The sequence below is a fragment of the Schistocerca nitens genome, chromosome 2 (genome assembly GCF_023898315.1).
Source record: "Schistocerca nitens isolate TAMUIC-IGC-003100 chromosome 2, iqSchNite1.1, whole genome shotgun sequence".
NCBI lineage: Eukaryota > Metazoa > Arthropoda > Insecta > Orthoptera > Acrididae > Schistocerca > Schistocerca nitens.
This window is the reverse complement of record NC_064615.1, coordinates 210,647,386-210,669,586: the sequence shown is the minus strand read 5'-3', so window position 1 is coordinate 210,669,586 and position 22,201 is coordinate 210,647,386. Positions and strand designations below refer to the sequence as shown.

The 22,201-nt window shown below is 42.1% G+C and overlaps 1 protein-coding gene and 1 non-coding gene across 2 annotated transcripts; both read right to left on the bottom strand.

The window, feature by feature from the left end:
- Positions 1-2,180: 2,180 nt before the first annotated feature.
- On the bottom strand, positions 2,181-21,905 carry LOC126234328 (uncharacterized). The gene is made up of 3 exons (XM_049943013.1): positions 21,856-21,905; positions 11,366-11,530; positions 2,181-2,722 (listed from the first exon to the last, which is right to left on the bottom strand). Exons 1-3 carry the CDS (start codon positions 21,902-21,904, stop codon positions 2,364-2,366), a joined length of 573 nt encoding a protein of 190 aa, XP_049798970.1. The 5' UTR covers position 21,905; the 3' UTR covers positions 2,181-2,363.
- Positions 3,438-3,512, bottom strand: Trnas-cga (transfer RNA serine (anticodon CGA)). Its single transcript has one exon. It is a non-coding gene; the product is annotated as a tRNA-Ser (tRNA).
- Positions 21,906-22,201: the final 296 nt, after the last annotated feature.

Sequence of the window (22,201 nt, the reverse complement as noted above, 5' to 3'; positions counted from 1 at the left end):
CTGACACACAGTATTTTTAGAGAAACACAGTCTGACTTTCAATAACCCATACAAAAGAATGGCCCTGACTAACAATAACCTATACCTTTCATTAATCACTTACCTCACAAAAATCTTCGTTACTCGAACTACTGCAATACAGCGAGCGCCAATACTGGCAGCTAAATAAAGGATTCTAACTACTGAAGGCACTAACTACTGATAGGCATAGTTAGCAAATGAAAGATTTTGATAGAGAACAAACAATGTATTTACCTTAACAATATTCAAAAGTCACCATATATATATATATATATATATATATATATATATATATATATATATGTGTGTGTGTGTGTGTGTGTGTTCATGATATACAGTATTACAAATTACTCTTTCTGACGGACACATGTCCAGATCGTCGGCTCGCAAAATTCTGCCATCTCTCTCCCCACATCCACCACTGCTGGCGGCTCACCTCCAACTGCGCACCGCTACGCGCTGTTCACATCCAACTGCCCAACACGTCAATAGCAAATATTTCAACAATGCCAACCAGCCACAGACTGCACACAGCACAGCCAGTGATTTTCATACAGAGCGCTACGTGACGTTACCAACACAAAAACCTAAACAGCCTACTTACACCAGATTCGCGATACTGTCTCTCGACATCTTCAATTTCTCTTCCGTGCTACTGATTTCAAGTGCTCGTTCTATTTTGTATAGCTTTGTAATATTACAGTCAAGTGCTCGTTCCATTTCATACAGATTCGTAGTATACAAGTCACGAATTTAAGCAATGTATCAGGATCAAAATGCTTAATGCTAATCTTGCAATATTTTCGTTATTTAACCTAATCAAACCAGGGTTTTAAACGTACATTTTTTGCATCGCAGTATAATGAAATAATGATAATAATCAAAATGATATAATAGTGATATTACTAACAATAACGGCACTAACAAAACTGAAAGAATGATTCTGCATATACCTAAAACTGTTTGGAATTATTACTGCTGGTTAAAAATTAATAACAGTGGAAATACTATGTAAGCTTTCACGGCCGGTATTGTCTTCACTTAAAACTTCCGGGCTGATAGGCCGTGGTCGAAGTTCGCCGCTTTACCTCCGAGGATGTCTCCCGCATCGGAGACGAAACGTCAGGAGAGAGTTCTATACTTCGACCACGGCCTATCAGCCCGGAAGTTTTATGTGAAGTGGAAATACTACTACTAGTAATTGAAGCAAAATAATAGTAGTAACAAGGTAATACAAAATAAACCGTGAGCAAGGATAAAAAACTGAGACAATTTGACGTAACGAATTCTAATGGAAATTCATGTAGGCTGCTCCAGCTATGGCCTTTGGGCTTGCTTGATTGTAACGGGATAGGCCATCAGTTATCATCTGGAACCAGAGAGTAATTCAATTCTCTGATACTGCGAGGGAGATAATTCCAAAGTCTGTATACTATCGGATTCTTTTACCTGTTTATTTTGCGTTTGTAGAAATTTAAAGATAACTCCAAATCAGTATATCAACTGGAAACATCGTCAAAGTCCTTTCTGATGATTGTGTTTCATAGTTTATCTCAACATGTTGTAAAGTAGCAGCTGCAGATAATTTGTTTAAGTCGAATTGTTTTATGTAGTTTCATACTAGTTTGCCATCTGCTAAGGTTTAATTAGAGGGCAGGTTTATCAAAAGTGTAAAGGCATTGTAAATAAATAACAGCCATAATCTGGTTGTACATACACCAGGCAAATTTTTGTGACGAGTGCATACAGAATATGACCATAAGCTACTATCCCTCAACAACGACAACATTTATCAACGGTGGTTTGTCGTTGTCTAAGATGTCTTGCGGAAATTTAGTAAAATATGTGTACTAGTGTATTCAGCGAACACCTTTGTTATTTTTGTGTTTACTTTTCCACTACAGTGAAACTTGATGTCGTTTGGCTGTTATATAATAAAATAAGAATTTTACGAAACAAATTTTTAATGTAATACATAATACAACTGGAAACGAAATCTAACAGCTTTTCTTAAAATACGGAGTGGAATTCATTTTGAGACTCCTACTTCAAACAACAGGGTCAGCTGAATCGCTGCTCACAAAACATGGCCGAAAAATGTTTACTGTATGGGTCTGAATCTCAGCTTAAATTTATTATCAGATATTTTCGATGGTAAACTGAAGCTGAGAAGCTAAACAAGAAAACAAAATTTGCTGTGAACAGTGAGTGAGCTAGCCATATTGTCTGAAATATCTACAGCAACAGCAGCTTGAATACCGAATAAGGTCGAAGTCTACAAGTAACTACGACAGTAGAGTGCTGCATCCAACCACGGCGATGGGCTCTTTTGGCATAAAATCTTAGATAGCGTACGACAGACCAATAGCAATTCCGGGTTCATTCGTCAAAGAATTGATGGGGGAGTAGCTGGAGAGATACCTCGTCGTGTACCACGGGTATATGCCGGTCGTCTTGAAGACGATATCGAGCGTGTACTTGTAGAACTTGGGGCCGGAAGTGCTGTATTGATATTTTTCAACTCGAGGGGGCTGGCCTTGGGTGCCATTTCTCAGCGGGATGTCCAACTCCTGGCCGTGTCTTGCGGTGCCTTTGAAGGAGCCGGACGCCACCATGTACGTCTGCACCGGGGTCACAGAGAGTTTCCACTCGAAAAGTCTAAGTTCAACCTCCTCCTCGTACGTTCCATTGGACAACGTGTCTGTAAAGAGAAACAACAAGGGAAGCTGTGAATCAGAGATGCTTTTTATCGAGATGAATTTTGAACAACTTTATTTACTTGTTTTTGTATCCTCACAACGTGGTGATAAAATCTCCAAATGTAACTAACAAAAATACCAGCAGGTGAGAGAAGAGTGCCAGTTTAACATCCATATTGACGAAGATTTTGGAATTAACTCGTCAGTTTGGTCATCAGCGCGCTTCCAACATAAAAATCTCTTTGTCGATGTCTGTTCTCACAGGCCAACTTTCTGAGACAATGCCTCTATAAGGCGTACACTGATCAGCCAGCACATTATGACGACCTGCGGTGGCCGAGCGGTTCTAGGCGCTTCAGCCGGAACCGCTTGACCGCTACGGTGGCAGGTTCTTATCCTGCCTCGGGCATGGATGTGTGTGATGTCCTTAGGTTAGTTAGGTTTAAGTAGTTCTAAGTTCTAGGGGACTGATGAGCCCAGATATTAAGTTCCATAGTGCTCAGAGCCATTTTTAATGACCACCTACCTAACTGCCGGTGCGTTCACCTTTGGCACGAGTAAAAGCGGCGACGCGTCGTGGCATGGAGGCAGCGAGTGCTTAGTAGGCCGCTGGAGGAAGTTGCCACCACATCTACAAACAAGAGTCACCTAGAATGAGATTTTCACTCTGCAGCGGAGTGTGCGCTGATATGAAACTTCCTGGCAGATTAAAACTGTGTGCCCGACCGAGACTCGAACTCGGGACCTTTGCCTTTCGAGGGCAAGTGCTCTACCAACTGAGCTACCGAAGCACGACTCACGCCCGGTACTCACAGCTTTACTTCTGCCAGGCAAAGGTCCCGAGTTCGAGTCTCGGTCGGGCACACAGTTTTAATCTGCCAGGAAGTTTCAAGAGTCACCTAATTCCGGCAGATTCTTGGCAGTGGGGCGATGAGCACTGACCTCACTTTCAATGACATCCCAGATGCGTTCAGGTCTGGCGAGTTGGGGCGCCAGCACATTGATTGGAACTCACCACTGTGTTACTCGGACCACTCCATCACACTCCTAGCATTGTAACACGGCGCATTTTTTTTTCTTTTTTTTGGGTCATCAGTCTTCTCACTGGTTTGATGAGGCCCGCCATGAATTCCTCTCCTGTGCCAACCTCTTCATCTCAGAGTACCACTTGCAACCTACGCCCTCAGTCTCTGTCTTCCTCTACAGTTTTTGCCCTCTACAGCTCCCTCTAGTACCATGGAAGTCATTCCCTCATTTCTTAACAGATGTTCTATCATCCTGTCCCTTTTCTTCATCAGTGTTTTCCACATATTCCTTTCCTCTCCGATTCTGCGCGGAACCTCCTCATTGCTTACCTTATCAGTCCACCTAATTTTCAACATTCGTCTGTAGCACCACATCTCAAATGCTTGGATTCTCTTCTGGTTTTCCCACAGTCCATGTTTCACTACCATACAGTCCTGCACTCCAGAAATTTCTTCCTCAAATTAAGGCCTATATTAGATACTAGTTGACTTCGGTAGGTCAGGAATGGCCTTATTGCCATTGCTAGTCAGCTTTTGATGTCCTCCTTGCTCCGTCCGTCACTAGTTATTTTACTGCCTAGGTAGCAGAATTCCTGAATTTCATCTACTTCGTGGCCATGAATCCTGATGTTAAGTTTCTCACTGTTCTCATTACTGCTACTTCTCATTACCTTCGTCTTTTTTTCGATTTACTTTCAGTCCATATTCTTTATTCATTAGATTCTTCATTCCATTCAGCAGATCATGTAATTCTTCTTCACTTTCATTCAGGATAGCAATGTCATCAGCGAATCCTATCTTTGATATCCTTTCACCTTGAATTTTAATTTCACTCCTGAACCTTTCTTTTATTTCCATCGTTGCTTCTTCGATGTACAGACTGAACAGTAGGGACGAAAGACTACATCCCTGTCTTACACCCTTTGTAATCCGAGCACTTCGTTCTTGGTCGTCCACTCTTATTATTCCCTCTTGGCTCCTGTATATATTGCACATTATCCGTCTCTCCGTATAGCTTACCCCTTTTTTTCAGAATTTCGGAAGTCTTGCTCCTTTGTACATTGTCGAACCCTTTTCCCAGGTCGACAAATCCTATGAACGTGTTTTGATTTTTCTTTATTCTTGCTTCCATTATCAGCCGCAACGTCAGAATTGCCTCTCTCGTGCTTTACCTTTTCTAAGGTCAAGCTGATCGTAATCTAGCACATCCTCAATTTTCTTTTCCATTCTTTTGTATACTATTCTTGTCAGCAACTTGGTTGCATGAGCTGTTAAGCAGATTGTGCGGTAATTCTCACACTTGTCAGCTCTTGCAGTCTTCGGAATTTGTGGACGATATTTTTCCGAAAGTCAGATGGTATGTGGCCAGACTCATACATTCTACACACCAACGTGAATAGTCGTTTTGTTGCCACTTCCATTAATGATTTTAGAAATTCTGATGGAATTCTTTCTGCCTTATTTGATCTTAAGTCCTCCAAAGCTCTTTCAAATTCAGATTCTAATACTGGATCGCCAATCTCTTCTAAATCGACTCCTGTTTCTTTTTCTATTGCATCAGACAAATCTCCCCCCCTCATAGAGGCTTTCAATGTATTCTTTCCACCTATCAGCTTTCTTCTTTGTATTTAACAGTGGAATTCCCATTGTACTCTTAATGTTACAACTATCGCTTTTAATGTCACCGAAAGTCGTTTTGACTTTCCTGTATGCTGAGTCTGTCCTTCCGACAATCATTTCTTTTTAGATGGCTCCACTTTTTTCATGCAGCCATTTCGTCTTAGCTTCCCTACACTTCCTGTTTATTTCATTCCTCAGCGACTTGTAATTCTGTATTCCTGAGTTTCCCGGAACATTTTTGTACTTCTTCCATTCATCGACCATATGAAGTATTTCTTGTGTTACCCATGGTTTCTTCGCGGTTACCTTCTTTGTACCTAAATTTTTCTTTCCAAATTTTTCTTTTTAGAGATGTCCATTGCTCTTCAACTGTACTGCCTACTGTGCTATTCCTTATTGCTGTATCTAAAGTCTTAGAGAACTTCAAGCATATGTCGCATTATCTTGTTGAAAAATGCCACTGCCATCGGGAAACATGATGGTCGTGAAGGGTTGTACGTGGACTGGAACCAGTGTGCGATGCTCCTTGGCCGACGTCGTGCCTTGTACGAGTTCCCTGATCCCATGGATGCCCACGTGAATGTTCCCCAGAGAGTAATGAAACCGCCACCAACTTGTCTCCGTCCCGCAGTACAGGTGTCAAGGAACTGTTCCCCTGGAAGACGACGGAATCGGACCCTCTCATCGGCTTGACGAAGAAGGTATCGGGACTCAACGCTTTGCCTCTGCGCCAACGTCCAGTGCCGATGATCACGTGCCATTTTCAGTAGCAGTTGCCGATGTCCTGGTGTTAACATTGGCACATGAATGGGTCGTCAGCTGCGGAGGCCCATAGTTAGGAATGTTCGGTGGACTGTGTGTTCAGACACGTTTGTGCTCTACCCGGCATTAAAGTCTGATGTTAGTTCCGCTACAGTTCTCCGCCTTTCCTGTTTTACGAGTCCACCCAGCCTACGACGTCCGAAATCTGTAATGAGGGCTAGGCACCTAATCCCATGTAGTCTGGACGTGGTTTCACCCCGGTTTCGCCACATGTTGAAGACACTCACCACGGCACTCCTCGAAAACCCAACAAGTGGTGCAGTTTCCGAAACGCTCTGGGACATTACAATCTGACCTCGGTCAAACTCAGATAGATCGCGTGCCTTCCCCATTCTACACACAGACAACACACTCACTGATACTACATGCACCATGCGTGTGTTTGACGAGCAGTCATCCGTCGCCAGATGACGTTTCTGTCGCCTGGACGGGTTTATAGCTATAGTAGGTCGGTGGTCATGATTTTGTTAAAACAACAGTCGAAATCGCAATAACATTTGTTTATTGTGACCGGTTTCGACTTATGTTTAAGCCATCCTCAGATTTTTCGGGCCCTGCAAAGGTAGGAATAGCAAAGTTACTAACAATACTGTTACATATGGCGTTAAAAGAAAACAGAGGAATGATCTAGCCTTTACCCCTATGAGTGGTGCTGGAGGCTCCTCGGTTTTTCACGTGATATCACGTTCTTATACGGATTACCTCAGCAATGGGCAATGGCAAACGTTTCACAAGAACAGAAATGTCGTTGTTGTAAGAAATTTGCAGAGTAAGTTCGCGTACACCAAGTACGAGTATATAAGAAGTTAAAACGTTATAAACCAACAGGTAAGTGGTCACCTGTGTTAAAATAAAATAAACAAACTTACAGAACGAGAGAAGAAGCAGTGTTATTCAGTGACACTAGAGTGAATTACAAACACATCATTCTTATTAATGTTTTGTCGATAAGAGAATAAACTAGAGAGTAGTAATTATATGGTCACGGATACTACATAAAGACATAATAAGAGGTAAAATTATATTAAAAGACACATCCATTAAAATATGTACTCGTCGTTGTGTATTTACTAGGCAGTATCCTCTGGTAAGAATTCAAATCGACGCCGTTGCCTAGGCAACGTAAAAGCCAAGATGGCTGCCATAAAATCATAGACGTGTGTTGTCATGGTAGCGTAAGGCTGAAGTGGTAGCTAAGAAAACAAAAAAGTACACATGGGGGTGCCGACTGCGATCAAGATACCGATCCAGGTCGATATGATCGAAGACGTTTGTGCAGACGGCCTATAAATTGCTGGAAAAAACTGAAAAACACCGCTACCTGATGACGGCGCGTGCCTCATAATTGGCGCAATATCACGAGAAAATTTTAATGACAAAATAGGTACTGAAATGGAAGCGATCATATTACAAACGCTGTAGAAATGTTACTTCGTATCCTCTAGTGACATTAGTAAGACCAAATATTGTGATACGTTAGTCACTAGAGCAGCTGATGTTGTCACGCTGCCATGGTGACAAAGTGGCAGCTATGAAAAAAGAAGAACAGAAAAATCTACATTTACTGATGCCGATTTGGCCATAGTAGCGCAGAAGGTCGAATTCCTCAGTGACCTCTGCGTGGACGTTTCCACGGCATGGGCTTCTAGAAACTTGAATAGACGTACGACATCCTGTCGTTAGTAATATGATGAATAAAAAGCTATACTTGTCTTAACAGCATTAAGATACATTAATGTTATTCTATAAATTTACAGGATTGGAAAGATAAGACGTCAGTACGTATTAACCTAGCTGGTCCCAAAGTGCACGATAAAATGAAAACCATGCGAGATGGTAAGCTTGTTCATTACAAAGTGGCGCTTATGTTCACGTGAGACGTGAATAAATAGGGGTATCGTAATAAATTTTCACAAAACAAAGATAAGAAAGAAGACAAGGCAAGAGTCGTAAATTAAGAGGGAAAGCAACATTTTGGGTTCAAATGATGTTCTGAAATAGATCAAAATGTACCTTATCTCGAAATTCCATGTGTTCGTTAAGAAGAAGGGATGCGTCTTTTTTCTAGTGGACGAAAACCTCAAGTTCTTCCAAGGTATCTAACAGGAAGACTTTTTGGACAGTGTGTAGGATATACATATCGTGTTCTATATCGCATCCTGAATGGTTATTACTCGTCAGATGTTGTCCAAGTGCGGGCTGTACCCTCCATATGCTTTTTGAATCTTGTTTGGTAACTCCTACCAGTCTGTCCAGTATATATCTGATGGTAATCCTTACACGTTAATTTACATACCCCAATCTTGAAAACTGATATTTTGAATTTCCGATAGTGCGTTTTAGTTTGTTTGCACGTATGTTTGTAGTACAGAAAGCTAATTGTAGTCAGTATTTTTAAACGATCTGTTTGTCCTATCTGAAGCAGTTTCCTTGTAGACCATTTGAGAGAAATACAACGGAGACATTTTAGACAGTGCGGCAAAATTACACGCGCCGTAGTAACATATTGAGACTAAATGTTGTCAGTGAGAAGTCGATAAAGTAGTTAGAGCGGACCGTAATCACGTAACTCCTTTCTGTGCAACCATCCAAACTCTTGTGAAGCACTGACATGTCAAACAGAGGGATTTTGCAGACTTCGTGCACACAATGGTTGAGACAGTTCTAACCAAATGGCTCTGAGCACTATGGGACTTAACATCTATGGTCATCAGTCCCCTAGAACTTAGAACTACTTAAACCTAACTAACCTAAGGACAGCACACAACACCCAGCCATCACGAGGCAGAGAAAATCCGTGAGCCCGCCGGGAATCGAACCCGGGAACCCGGACGTGGGAAGCGAGAACGCTACCGCACGACCACGAGATGCGGGCACAGTTCTAACCGCCACGGTTCTTGGATTACGTCACATCAGTAAAGGTTCAACGTAGATTGCTAATGTCTACGATTTCTACTCAGTCCAACAGTTGATTTTCGAATTATTGGCTCATGATGATGGTTAGGATGTTGGAAGTCGACTTCCTAATTAACAGATACAGTAAACACGAGGGCTGTTAGGAAAGTAAGGTCTGATCGGTTGCGGAATGGAGAGCATAGATCAAATCAAAAATGTTTTATTTGCGACAGTTAGCTACATTTTCCAGCTACCTCTCTACATAATCGCTGCTCAGACTAAGACGTTTGTCATAGTGTTGTACCAACTTTCAGTACGCTCGTCTCGGAAGGCCGCGGCCAATTCTCCACGCTGATCTGCAGCTTGTTGTCTATATCGTAATGTTGTCTTCACAGCCAGTGTTTCATGTGAGCGTAGATGAAAATCGGAGGGACCCAAGCCCGGGCAGAAGGGGGGGGGGGGGGGGGGGCGATCGAACACTTCCCATCGAAAACAGTGCAGCAGCGTCCTTATTGCCCCTACAGTGTGCAGCCGAGAACTGTCATGAAGGAGGAAATGCATGACAGTTACATTGTGTAGGCTGCATGATTTCAGGCGAAATATCGCACAGGAACTCAGGCTTGGGGGGGAGACACTATTTTCTAGGCATCTTTACGTGCACACTATGCGCTCAGAACTGAAAAGAGCGACTGACGCGATCGATACGCATTCTAGATACACTAGATACATCTATGCAAAGCTTCATCGGATTTTCAATGTGGTTTAGATTTGGCGATCAATCGGACCTTACTTTCCGAATAGCCCTCATACGTTTGGGACTTCAGTAATTAGAAAAAAAGTTAATGTAACTGTCAATAGTCCACGGCAGTTTCCCTATTTCTTACAAAACGAAACCAACAGGAACTCAGAACTGAAGCTCAGTAAAACTGCAGCCCTCGGTGGTTTCAGGTACTACTGATATGAGAGAGAATTTTTAATGTGCAGTTACCGAGTGTATATTTCAGAGCGACAGAAAATAATCACAGAGAATATCATATATGTGTGACTGCCGAATATGATACAACTAAATGTATGAATAACAGGAGCTGGCTATGCGCCAACGTAGTCAGATAACAATTTAAAAGTCTCAGGTTAGATTCCTGCCTCGGGTATGGATGTATGTGATGTCCTTAGGTTAGTTAGATTTAAGTAGTTCTAAGTTCTAGGGAACTGGTGACCTCAGATGTTAAGTCCCATAGTGCTCAGAGCCATTTGAACAATTTGAACAATAAAAAAAAAGAGAGACAGATCGTGCAAGTATTGGGTCAAGTCTTTTGAGGATAACACACCCGAGTAGAAAGCTTTGCTTCTGCGCGAATAGAGGTAAAGCTGTTATCGAGTCGAAGGTTTTTTTTTAAACACCACAGTTCTTTACTTGGTGTGATCTTACTGCAAGTGGAGTGCCATGATCTATCTCGGACCACTGATCTGACTTACCCAGCCGTATACACGAGGAACTGTAGTCCAACGTGGACTGCGAAGCACGGCACCTTTTAGCATTTTTCACACTATGTAACACTGCCAGAAAAAATTTGACTTCACAAAACGGAAAAGCGTAGTATCCTGTGACTACATCAATGACCAGACGGAGTCGGTCAGCTCATACAAATTCCTGGCTGAAACAGTTTGTATGGACATGAAGTGGAATGATCACATAGGCTCAGTTACAGAGAAAGTAGGTGCCAACTTCGCGTCGTTGGCAGAATGCTAAGGAAATGCAATCAACCTACACAGACGGTTTGGTATACAGCACTAGTGCGACCCATCCTAAAATATTACTCAAGTGTGTGGGACCCGTGCCAAACAGGACAAACAGAGGATACTGAATGTGTGCAAAGAAGGTGGCAAGAATGGTCACTAGTTTTTCGACCCTTGGGAGAGCGTGACAGAGATGAAGAAAACTCTTGAAGATAGACGCAAACTGTCACTTGATGGCAATGTTGAAAACGTTCAAGAATCAGCTTTAAATGACGAATACAGGACTATACTACAACACTCTTCGTTTCGATCCTGTAGTGATCGCAAGGACAAGATTAGACTATTTTTAGGACAAAGAGGCGTTTAAGCAATCAATTTTAACGCGCTCCAAGCTAGAGAAACAAAAATTGTAGGACTGACGGAGCATCAACCCCAGACCTTTGGGTCTACCGTTTGGCGCTTATTCTCTGTGTCGCCGGGTCCATAATGACTTAATAAACGCAGATAGCATACTATGAAGTCAGCAGCTGTTTTAACAATGCCTACCTGAGCCGCAGAAGTTGATGATCTGCGACGGGATGATGATGGACGTCAGGTAGGTTTGAGTGTTGAAGTACCAAGTCTCGACGTGAATTCCAGAGTTGGTGCCGTAGAGCAGGTCAGATGTTTTGGGGTCACGCACGACCTCCTCATATCGCGGGTACGGCCATGCTGCAACAGCAAGGGCACACTTGTCAGCTCATTGTGATCTTACATAAAATCGCTAAGGGGCTGAAGGCTTCTATTCAGAAACTCGTCGACCAGTCTAGTGTGGCAGCAGAAGACAGCGAGAGGGAAGCGGAAGTTCTGAATTCCACGTTTCAAAAATAATTCACGTACGAGGATTGTACAGATTGATCATCGCTCAAACTTTCGTGTGGAGGCCATATAAACAGGCATTCCTGGTTAAATATAAACGTAGGCTTCCGCGGCCATTTTTCTGGGTTTATGAGCGGATTGTCAATATGTAAAACTAACGACGTTTCGGTTCAGGAAACAAAAACATCCTGAAGAAGTCACTTACAACCGAAACTCCGTTAGTTTTCATACTGACAATGCGGCCACAAACCCAGAAACATTTTATGACTGAGGCATTCCTGGTGTCGTGGAGCAATAGAAAGACTTGAAAACGTATAAGTCACCAGATCAGGACGGAATCACATTGCGGTTTCACAGACAGTAATCTTTGCTTTTATCGCGAATCTCTCGCCCACCGCAACGTCATAAGTGACTGGGAAAAGGCGAAGGTGACTCTTGTACATAAGAACAGTAAAAGAAAGGAACTACAAAATTAGATATCAATATCCTTAACGTCAGTTTGCTGCAGAATTCTTGAGCGTATTCCAAGATGGAATATAATGAATTCCTTGAGGCTGAGAACCTTATGTCCACAAATCAGTACGGATCTGTAAAGCGTCACTGTTATGAAAATGCTTGACACAGTCACGTCGCTTCGATATAGATTTAACATTGAAAAGCTATATGAAATGGAACAAGTGCATAGCCTCGGTAATGACGGAGTTGAATAGTCCGGTTTATTGGGAGAATTTAGGAACGTGTGGGTCATCTATAAAGGAGGCCGCATACCGAACAGATGTGTGACCCATTCTTGAGTACTGCTCGAATGTTTGGAATCCCCACCATGTCGAATTGAAGGAAGATGGAACAATTCAGAGGTGCGCTGTTAAAATTTTGCTACCAGTATGTAGAATCAGTACGCGAGCATTACTGAAATGATGCATGAACTCAAGTGGGAGTCTCTAGGATGAAGACGACGCACTTTTCGTGGAAGCTTAGAGAACCGCCGAAAGCACTGACTGCAGAACGATTTTACTACAACCAACATCTTGCTTGAGGACTGCGAAGACAAGATAGGGTTCGCACGGAGGCATATAAACAAACGTTTCCTTTGTTCCATTTGCGATGGAACATCAAAGGGATTGAGTAGTAGTGGTACAATGTATCCTCCGCCATGCACCGTATGGTGGCTTGTGGAATATGTATGCAGATGTAGAATAACAGGTAACTGTCATTAAACTTATATATTCTTTTTATTGTTATTCGTGCCTTAGATGACAATAATAAAATGGCACTTGTTTGGAGCATCTATCATTGGAATATAGTCGAATTAAATCAGGTGATGCGGCGGAATTGGATTAGGAAATGAGACGCTTAAAGTAGTAAATGAGTTTTGCTTTTTGGGGAGCAAAATAACTGATGATGGTCGAAGTAGAGAGGATATAAAATGTAGACTGGCAATGGCAAGGAAAGCGTTTCTGAAGAAGAGAAATTTGTTAACATCGAGTATAGATTTAAGTGTCAGGAAGTCGTTTCTGAAAGTATTTGTATGGAGTGTAGCCATGTATGGAATTGAAACGTGGACGCTAAATAGTTTAGACAAGAAGAGAATAGAAGCTTTCGAAATGTGGTGTTACAGAAGAATGCTGAAGATTAGATGGGTAGATCACATAAGTGACGAGGAGGTATTGAATAGAATTGGAGAGAAGAGAAATTTGTGGCACAACTTGACTAGAAGAAGCGATAGGTTGGTAGGGCATATTCTGAGACATCGAGGGATCACCAATTTAGTATTTGAGGGCAGCGTGGAGAGTAAAAATCGTAGAGGGAAAAAATGGTTCAAATGGCTCTGAGCACTATGGGACTTAACATCTATAGTCATCAGTCCCTTAGAACTTAGAACTACTTAAACCTAACGAACCTAAGGACATCACACAACACCCAGCCATCACGAGGCAGAGAAAATCCCTGACCCCGCCGGGAATCGAACCCGGGAACCCGGGCGTCGGAAGCGAGAACGCTACCACACGACCACGAGATGCGGGCATAGAGGGAAACCAGGAGACGATTACACTAAACAGATTCAGAAGGATGTAGGTTGCAGTAGGTACTGGGAGATGAAGAACCTTGCACAGGATAGAGTAGCATGGAGAGCTGCATCAAACCAGTCTCTGGACTGAAGACCTCAACAATTCAACTGTAAATAATAAGATGTGGAGTAGGCCCTGTTCACTCGATCACGGGCGTCGGACGGGTTGCCGCCGTATCAGGCGGAGCACTCACCTAGTAATTGCTCTGCCGGAGAACATTCGAACATAAAAATGCCACCAGTACCAAGCACGTTCAAGACGTAAGTTCTTCATAGCCAATCACTCGAACTGGTTGCAAACATCTACCAATTTATGAAGAAAGAAGCTGTGCTAGATGGTCCATTGAAATTAAAATCCGCATTGAAACAAGTGATGAAACAAGAGGTGTATCGTTTACTTCCGTTCAGCGAAGCAAAGTAGGATTGGAGTGAGTCTGGGCTACTGAGTCCCCGGCGTTTCATAGCCTCATAGGGATTTTGAAAGGCCAGTTAAGACAGTTCTTTTTGACCAAGTATTTCACTAAGCGGTGAATAATTTCTAATTTACAGATGAAAGAAAGTTCATAAAAAATAGCGTAACTTAAGAATTTCCAAAGAATTGGGAACATATTTTGTTGAAACCTTGGAATTCTAGGATTCAGGTGCAAGAAGACGGGAATAACTTAGAAGTACTTTGGGAACAAAATAGCGTCAGAACGAAGTGAACCACGTATCCGAGGGTACAGACGTGAATGTCGTTCATTTTTCTGGACATTTGCCACACAGCATCGTAATGGTACAGCTACAATTCATTATAGGGTCTGCCGAAACCTATTTCGAAAGGAAACAGAATTATATCATTCGCGCTAGCAGCGAGGACAGTTTTATACCGAATGCGTATGTAAGGTTTAAATCTAGCTGGGATTATCACAACGGCATGGACTCCTTAAATTATGAAAAGTGATTCAGGAAGAAATTAATATCTAATCTGCTACGTCATACTGTCCTCACAGGTAACGCCCCTGCCACAATAAGCAGCTGACTAGTGTTCTAACATACTGCACGAGGAGAGAAATGACGTCCTGGTTAACCGTAAACGAAATTCCTTTCTACAAGAATATGCTCAGGTCCATGTTATATTCAATAATTTTATCATAATTCGGGGTCACAGTCATAATATATTTCTTTAAAGTCAGTACCGCCATTAGACATTTATTTATAGTGTTACATTTACACTTACACAATCATGATTTCGGCTTCAGAGTGCCATTATCAAGTGTTTTAAGTGTTATAAATTGCGTAAGATGGCATACTGTCGTATTAAAATACACTATTAGACACATTGTCTAAGAGTCTTATAGCACTTAAAACACTTGATAATGGCACTTTGAAGCCGAAATCATGATTGTGTAAGTGTAAATGTAACACTGTAAATAAACAACAGTCTAATGGCGGTACTGACTTTAAAGAAGCATGTTATAGTCATTCATCAAAATGAATATAGCAGGTCAGGGCACTTATAAAATATAGAGTATGTTAAGTGAAAATTCTGCATTTAGACTTCCTCCAATTTTTTTTTTTTTTTTTTTTTTTTTTTGGTCAACAGTCTGCTGACTGGTTTGATGCGGCCCGCCACGAATTCCTTTCCTGTGCTAACCTCTTCATCTCAGAGTAGCACTTGCAACCTACGTCCTCAATTATTTGCTTGACGTATTCCAATCTCTGTCTTCCTCTATAGTTTTTGCCCTCTACAGCTCCCTCTAGTACCATGGAAGTCATTCCCTCATGTCTTAGCAGATGTCCTATCATCCTGTCCCTTCTCCTTATCAGTGTTTTCCACATACTCATGTCCTCTCCGATTCTGCATAGAACCTCCAGTCCACCTAATTTTCAACATTCGTCTATAGAACCACGTCTCAAATGCTTCGATTCTCTTCTGTTCCGGTTTTCCCACAGTCCATGTTTCACTACCATACAATGCTGTACTCCAGACGTACATCCTCAGAAATTTCTTCTTCAAATTAAGACCGGTATTTGATATTAGCAGACTTCTCTTGGCCAAAAATGCCTTTTTTTCCATAGCGAGTCTGCTTTTGATGTCCTCCTTGCTCCGTCCGTCATTGGTTATTTTACTGCCTAGGTAGCAGAATTTCTTAACTTCATTGACTTCGTGACCATCAATCCTGATGTTAAGTTTCTCGCTGTTCTCATTTCTACTACTTCTCATTACCTTCGTCTTTCTCCGATTTACTCTCAAACCATACTGTGTACTCATTAGACTGTTCATTCCGTTCAGCAGATCATTTAATTCTTCTTCACTTTCACTTAGGATAGCAATGTCATCAGCGAATCGTATCATTGATATCCTTTCACCTTGTATTTTATTTCCATCATTGCTTCCTCGATGTACAGATTGAAGAGTAGGGGCGAAAGGCTACAGCCTTGTCTTACACCCTTCTTAATACGAGCACTTCGTTCTTGATCGTCCACTCTTATTATTCCCTCTTCGTTGGTGTACATATTGTATATGACCCGTCTCTCCCTATAGCTTACCCCTACTTTTTTCAGAAACTCGAACAGCTTGCACCATTTTATATTGTCGAACGCTTTTTCCAGGTCGACAAATCCTATGAAAGTGTCTTGATTTTTCTTTAGCCTTGCTTCCATTATTATCCGTAACGTCAGAATTGCCTCTGTCGTCCCTTTACTTTTCCTAAAGCCAAACTGATCGTCACCTAGCGCATTCTCAATTTTCTTTTCCATTCTTCTGTATATTATTCTTGTAAGCAGCTTCGATGCATGAGCTGTTAAGCTGATTGTGCGATAATTCTCGCACTTGTCAGCTCTTGCCGCCTTCGGAATTGTGTGGATGATGCTTTTCCGAAAATCAGGTGGTATATCGCCAGACTCATATATTCTACACACCAACGTGAATAGTCGTTTTGTTGCCACTTCCCCCAATGATTTTAGAAATTCATACCATACTTCCTCCATACCACTCTGAATGGAATCCTGTACAGCCCATGTGAGCAAATATCAAGAAGTGTGTTTCTGAACTTAATGTGACATTCAGAATGGAACTTAATGTGACATTGAGAATGGACATGTTACTGAAACCTACACACGGATGAAGTGAAGAAATGCTGTGAGCACGTAAAGAAAATTGAAGAGCAGTAAATTTATTGTAGCAAAGTGAATAATGAAACGGTTTCAAGAGAAAGTTTGCTGGTCCAAGCGCTGGAGATCATAAATGAGGGAAGTGGTACAGACTTGAACAGTGATGGAAGCAATACTGATCATGAACGGAATCTACCAACACTGCCAGTGGAAATGAAACAGACGTGGCTACAGGAGATGAAGAAACGTAGGGTGGGGCATTTCCTAAATGTGTTCTTTTATGTGGAAACAATGACAGTCAGTGACCCACAGCATAATGTAACGTGGAAGGACCGAGTGAACAACGAAGCAGTGCTATCTAAAACTAACTGCAACAGTATTTCAGCTATCTTGAAGCAGAGACGACTCCGCTGGCTGGGACACGTCCACCGTATGGATCCTGACAGATTACCACGTGTGGTGATGCTTGGAGAGATCTCTGTAGCGAAAAGACCTGTAGCACGTCCTGTATTGAGGTTCAAGGACTCTTGTAAACGAGATATGGAGAGCTTTGGATTCGACACAAACAGATGGGAGGCACGGGCTAGCATGAGACCAGAGTGGCGTGATGATATATCATCTGGAATGTCGAAACATGATGAAGGCTTGTTAGACAGATTAAGGCAGAAAAAGCTTCGCAATGCTAACACTGCTCCTGCCTCAGCAGCCAGATACACTTGTGACAATTGCGGCAAGAGGTGCCGTGCTGCCATTGGCTTGACAAGTCATATGAAAAAATGCAACCCATAAACACACAGACACTGCAACAATCATCTACCAAGATGTCGTGGCCAACATATATTATTGTGAATGTGCAGATGTGTTTGTAATTTCTCGGAAGATCTGTGAACGTCTTTTTAACAGTGAAGCTACTGGTTATGACCAGACTATGTCAGTTAGCTATGTTTGCAAAATAAACCCGCTTATACTTTTCTGTAATGCCATCTGCCCAAAAGCTTTCACTAAAAGATTAATAAAGAAAGAGAAAATTGGAGATGGTGGTTTTAACGCTTCAGGTGTTTTAAATAATCCCCCCCCCCACCCACTTGTAACGCCGGAAATGCATACCTTCTATTTCCATCTATTGTACTATAGATTTTTCCTTATTTTGTTACCTGAAGATATGACATTTCTGTGTCTTTATATATTGTAATTGTTTTAATATATATATATATATATATATATATATATATATATATATATGGTACAGGATTTGGGATGGACACCATTAAAACAAAGGCTTATTTCGTTGTGACGGAATCTTCTCACGAAATTTCAATCACCATCTTTCTCTTACGAATGCGAAAATATTTCGTTGACGCCGACCTACATTGGGAGAAACGACCATCATAATGAAGTAAGGGAAATCAGAGTTCGGACAGAGAGATATAGGTGTTCGTTTTTTCGGCGAGCTGTTCGAGAGTGGAATAATAGAGATTTATTGTGAAGGTGGTTCGATGAACCCTCTGCTAGGCACTTAAGTGTGATTTGCAGAGTACCAATTTAGATGTAGATGCAAAACAAAACAACTGTCCATTTTTAAAGTGCTTACAAAGTACACGTTTGATTCATGCTTCAAGCTAGCTAAATGATCCTTAATACGTACTCTTCCCCTTGTGCAACGGAAACATAAAAGTTACAAATTACACATATTACTTCATAGTCACTTCTGCCCCGATTTATGAACAACCGTTCATCTGAATCTTTTTCTCGGAGTGAACACTTCCTCTTTGACATTTTGAGATCACTTGGAACAATCAAATACTTTAATGACAAATTAACCGTGTTACGACTCAGACAAACATAAAACCACGTTGCTACAAAACCTAAACTGAACCAATGGACAATAACGGAAACTCAGCAGCGTTACAGCGCAATAATATTCTTAAGGGACTCATTCAGCTGCGATAGTAAAAACTTTCGTGATTTAGCTTAGCAGCTGGATTTGAAATATAGAGCCACCAAGAATTTGGAGGAAAAATAGACATTACGATCATATTTCTCTGTAATCCGAAATCCGGGACAAATTGCCCTCCAGAAAGGTTGTTTCGGGATATTGTCTGTTTTAAGCTGAAACAGGGACTGTCCCGAAAAATCGGGACGTCTGGCAACCCTACACGAGTGACATCACTGGGGAATGTAATAAGTGTTCTACACAGGATGTGGGATGAAGTGGGGTAGAATTCGACACCGAATTGTATCAGACAAGAGTTGTTTCTATAATATAGCAGTAGCGACAGCAAGTGTCACACCACTGCAGTGTGAGCTATGGAGAAACAAGGTCACTCACATGGTTTTGAATCAATATAACAGTACGTTTCAGAGTGGCGACATATCTAGCTAGTTTTCCGATGCATGAACTTAACTTTGGCGTGTTGTGTTTTGTCTGCAGGTAAGTAACATTACATTTTATTGCATATTTAGATGCAACTGTTATTATCTTTTTTGAATTGCAACCTGTGACAATGTTAAGCCTAACTAATAACAGTGAGAATGTTAAGCTAACACAGCGGTACGTACGGCTTGTATCGCACAAATTTCGGGTTGTACCGGTAAAAACTGATAGCATAAAAATTTTAATTTTTATGATTTTTTCGTTAACAGGCAAACATCGAGCGTCAGGACAGATATGGGATGAAAATGATAAGAAGAACGCAACAGAAAAGTCATAATTCTTGAAATAACATTCTGGAAAGCGAGTGAGAAATATTCAGTTCCAATGATGTGCTAGGTGGTAGACAAGGAGGGGGTCATGAAATGTTTTTTTTAGGAAATAATAAGTTTTTCGTTCGAGAACATTCAGTGACGAACAGGAAACGGGGTTTTATAATCCTGTTAAAAATTTAGATAGCCTGCTTGTGCCTTAGAGTCCGCGGTGGTCTCGCGGTTCTAGGCGCGCAGTCCGGAACCGTGCGACTGCTACGGTCGCATGTTCGAATCCTGCCTCGGGCATGGATGTGTGTGATGTCCTTAGGTTAGTTAGGCTGAAGTAGTTCTAAGTTCTAGGGGACTGATAACCACAGCAGTTGAGTCCCATAGTGCTCAGAGCCATTTTTTGCCTTAGAGTAAAGGCGACCTCTTAAATCTAGTGTACACGTATGCACAGCAACTGAAAATAAACCATCGCTGCAGTAAGGCGAACATGAAACCGGGCAAGGACTTTCACTGTAACTTTTTGAAAGACTTAATGCTGAGGACAGTTTAGTTCACAAGTTTGCGGCGAGCAGTAGCTCGTTTCAGCAATTAACAAGTTGGCAGATTCTTTGACAGACTTGGTGAGCTGATTGGGGAGTCCGAGTTTATAGCCATTTACTTTCCAGTTTGCCACAAAAATGTTTTATTTTCGATACAACCCTCCGAAAATTAAAAGGTCGAAAATTAAAAGGTCTAAAACGCAAAGGGAGGAAGAAAGTCAACGAATATATGTTGTTATGACATAGAGTTTTGTAATTTATTAAGTAACTTGTCACAGTTTTGTTTAGTGTGGAGAATGTTCCAAGACAACCTTCACAAAATGTTATTACACTGAGCTGACAAAAATCGTGGGATAGTGATATGCACGGAAATCGTTAGGGACATTAATATTCTGAGATCCACAGTGTCAAGTGTGTGCCAAAAATACCAAATTTCAGGCATTACTTCTCACCACGCAGTGGCCGACGGCCTTCACATAACAGGGAGAGCAGTGGCGTTTGGGTAGATTTGTCAGCGCCGGCCGATGCGGACGAGCGGTTCTAGGCGCTTCAGTCCGGAACCGCGTGCGTCTGCTACGGTCGCAGGTTCGAATCCTGCCTCGGGTATGGATGTGTGTGATCTCCTTAGGTTAAAATAGTTCTAAGTCAGGGGACTGATGACCTCAGAAGTTAAGTCCCATAGTGCTTAGAGCCATTTGAGCCAGATTTGTCAGTGCTAACAGACAAACAATGCAGCGTGAACTAACCGCAGAAATCACTGTGGGACGTACGACGAACGTATCCGTTAGGACATTGCGGCGAAATCTGGCGTTTAATGGGCTATGGCAGCAGATGACCGAGGCGAGTTCCTTTGCTAACAGCACATCACCTGCAGTACTCCTCCTGGCCTCGTGACCATATCTGTTGGACCCTAGACGACTGGCAAACCGTGACCTGGTTAGATGAGTCCCAATTTCAGCTGGTAAGAGGCGATGGTAGGAGCTGAGTGTGGCGCAGACCCAATGAAACCATGGACCCAAGTTGCCAACATGGCACTCAGCAGGCTGTTGGTGGCTCCATAATGGTGTGGGCTGTACTTACATGGAATGGACTGGGTCCTCTAACCAACTGAACCGATCATTGACTGTAAATGGATATGTTCGTCTATTTAGATTACAAAAAAAGGGTTCAAATGGCTCTGAGCACTATGGGACTTAACGTCTGAGCTCATCAGTCCCCTAGACTTAGAACTACTTAAACCTAAGGACATCATACACATCTAGGATTCGAACTTGCGACCATAGCAGCAGCGCGGTTCCGGACTGAAGCGCCTAGAACCGCTCGGCCACAGCGGCCGGCATTTAGATAACATTTGCAGCCATTCAAGGACTTCATGTTCCCAAAGAACTAAGCCATGTCACCAGAGTATTATTGTTCGCAATTGGTTTGAAGAACATTTTGGACAATACGAGTGAATGATTTGCCATCCGGATCGCCCGACATGAATTTCATCGAACATCTATGGGCCATATTGAGAGATCAGTTCGTGCACTATATCTCGCACCTGCAACACTTTCGCAGTTATGGACGGCTCAATATTTCTGCAGGGGACTTCCTGCGACGTGTTGACTTCATGCCATGTCGAGTTGCTGCACTGCGCCGGGGAAAACGAGGTCTGACACGATAGTAAGAGGAATCCAATGACTTTTGTCACTTCTGTGTATTTCTAAAAAGCTTACGTATTCGCTACTACCCGACCATCCCTTAGCACGGTAAATCAGCTAGGCCCGTGTCTCTCTTACCGGATACTGCAGCAGCCAACAGTAGGACGACCACCGAACTCTTCAACATTGTGGCTTGAGGCGAAAACATGACAGTTGCCGTTCTGTGGTTTCATATATAAGGCTCTACTAATTCCTGCTGTGGTGGGAAAGCATTATCTCTAAGACCTTACCGACTAACAGGAATGTAAATTTTGGGTAATTCGTCCGTCACACGATGGGATTGCGTTGTGTCATACAGCATTAGTGTTCCTAAAACAAAGTGGAAACTTTAGCCGAGAGCTCGCACTACACTGCGAGATAAGTTACGTATACATATTTCTGGACTCGCTGTGCAAACTCGGCGATAAGAACAACGTTTCTCTAA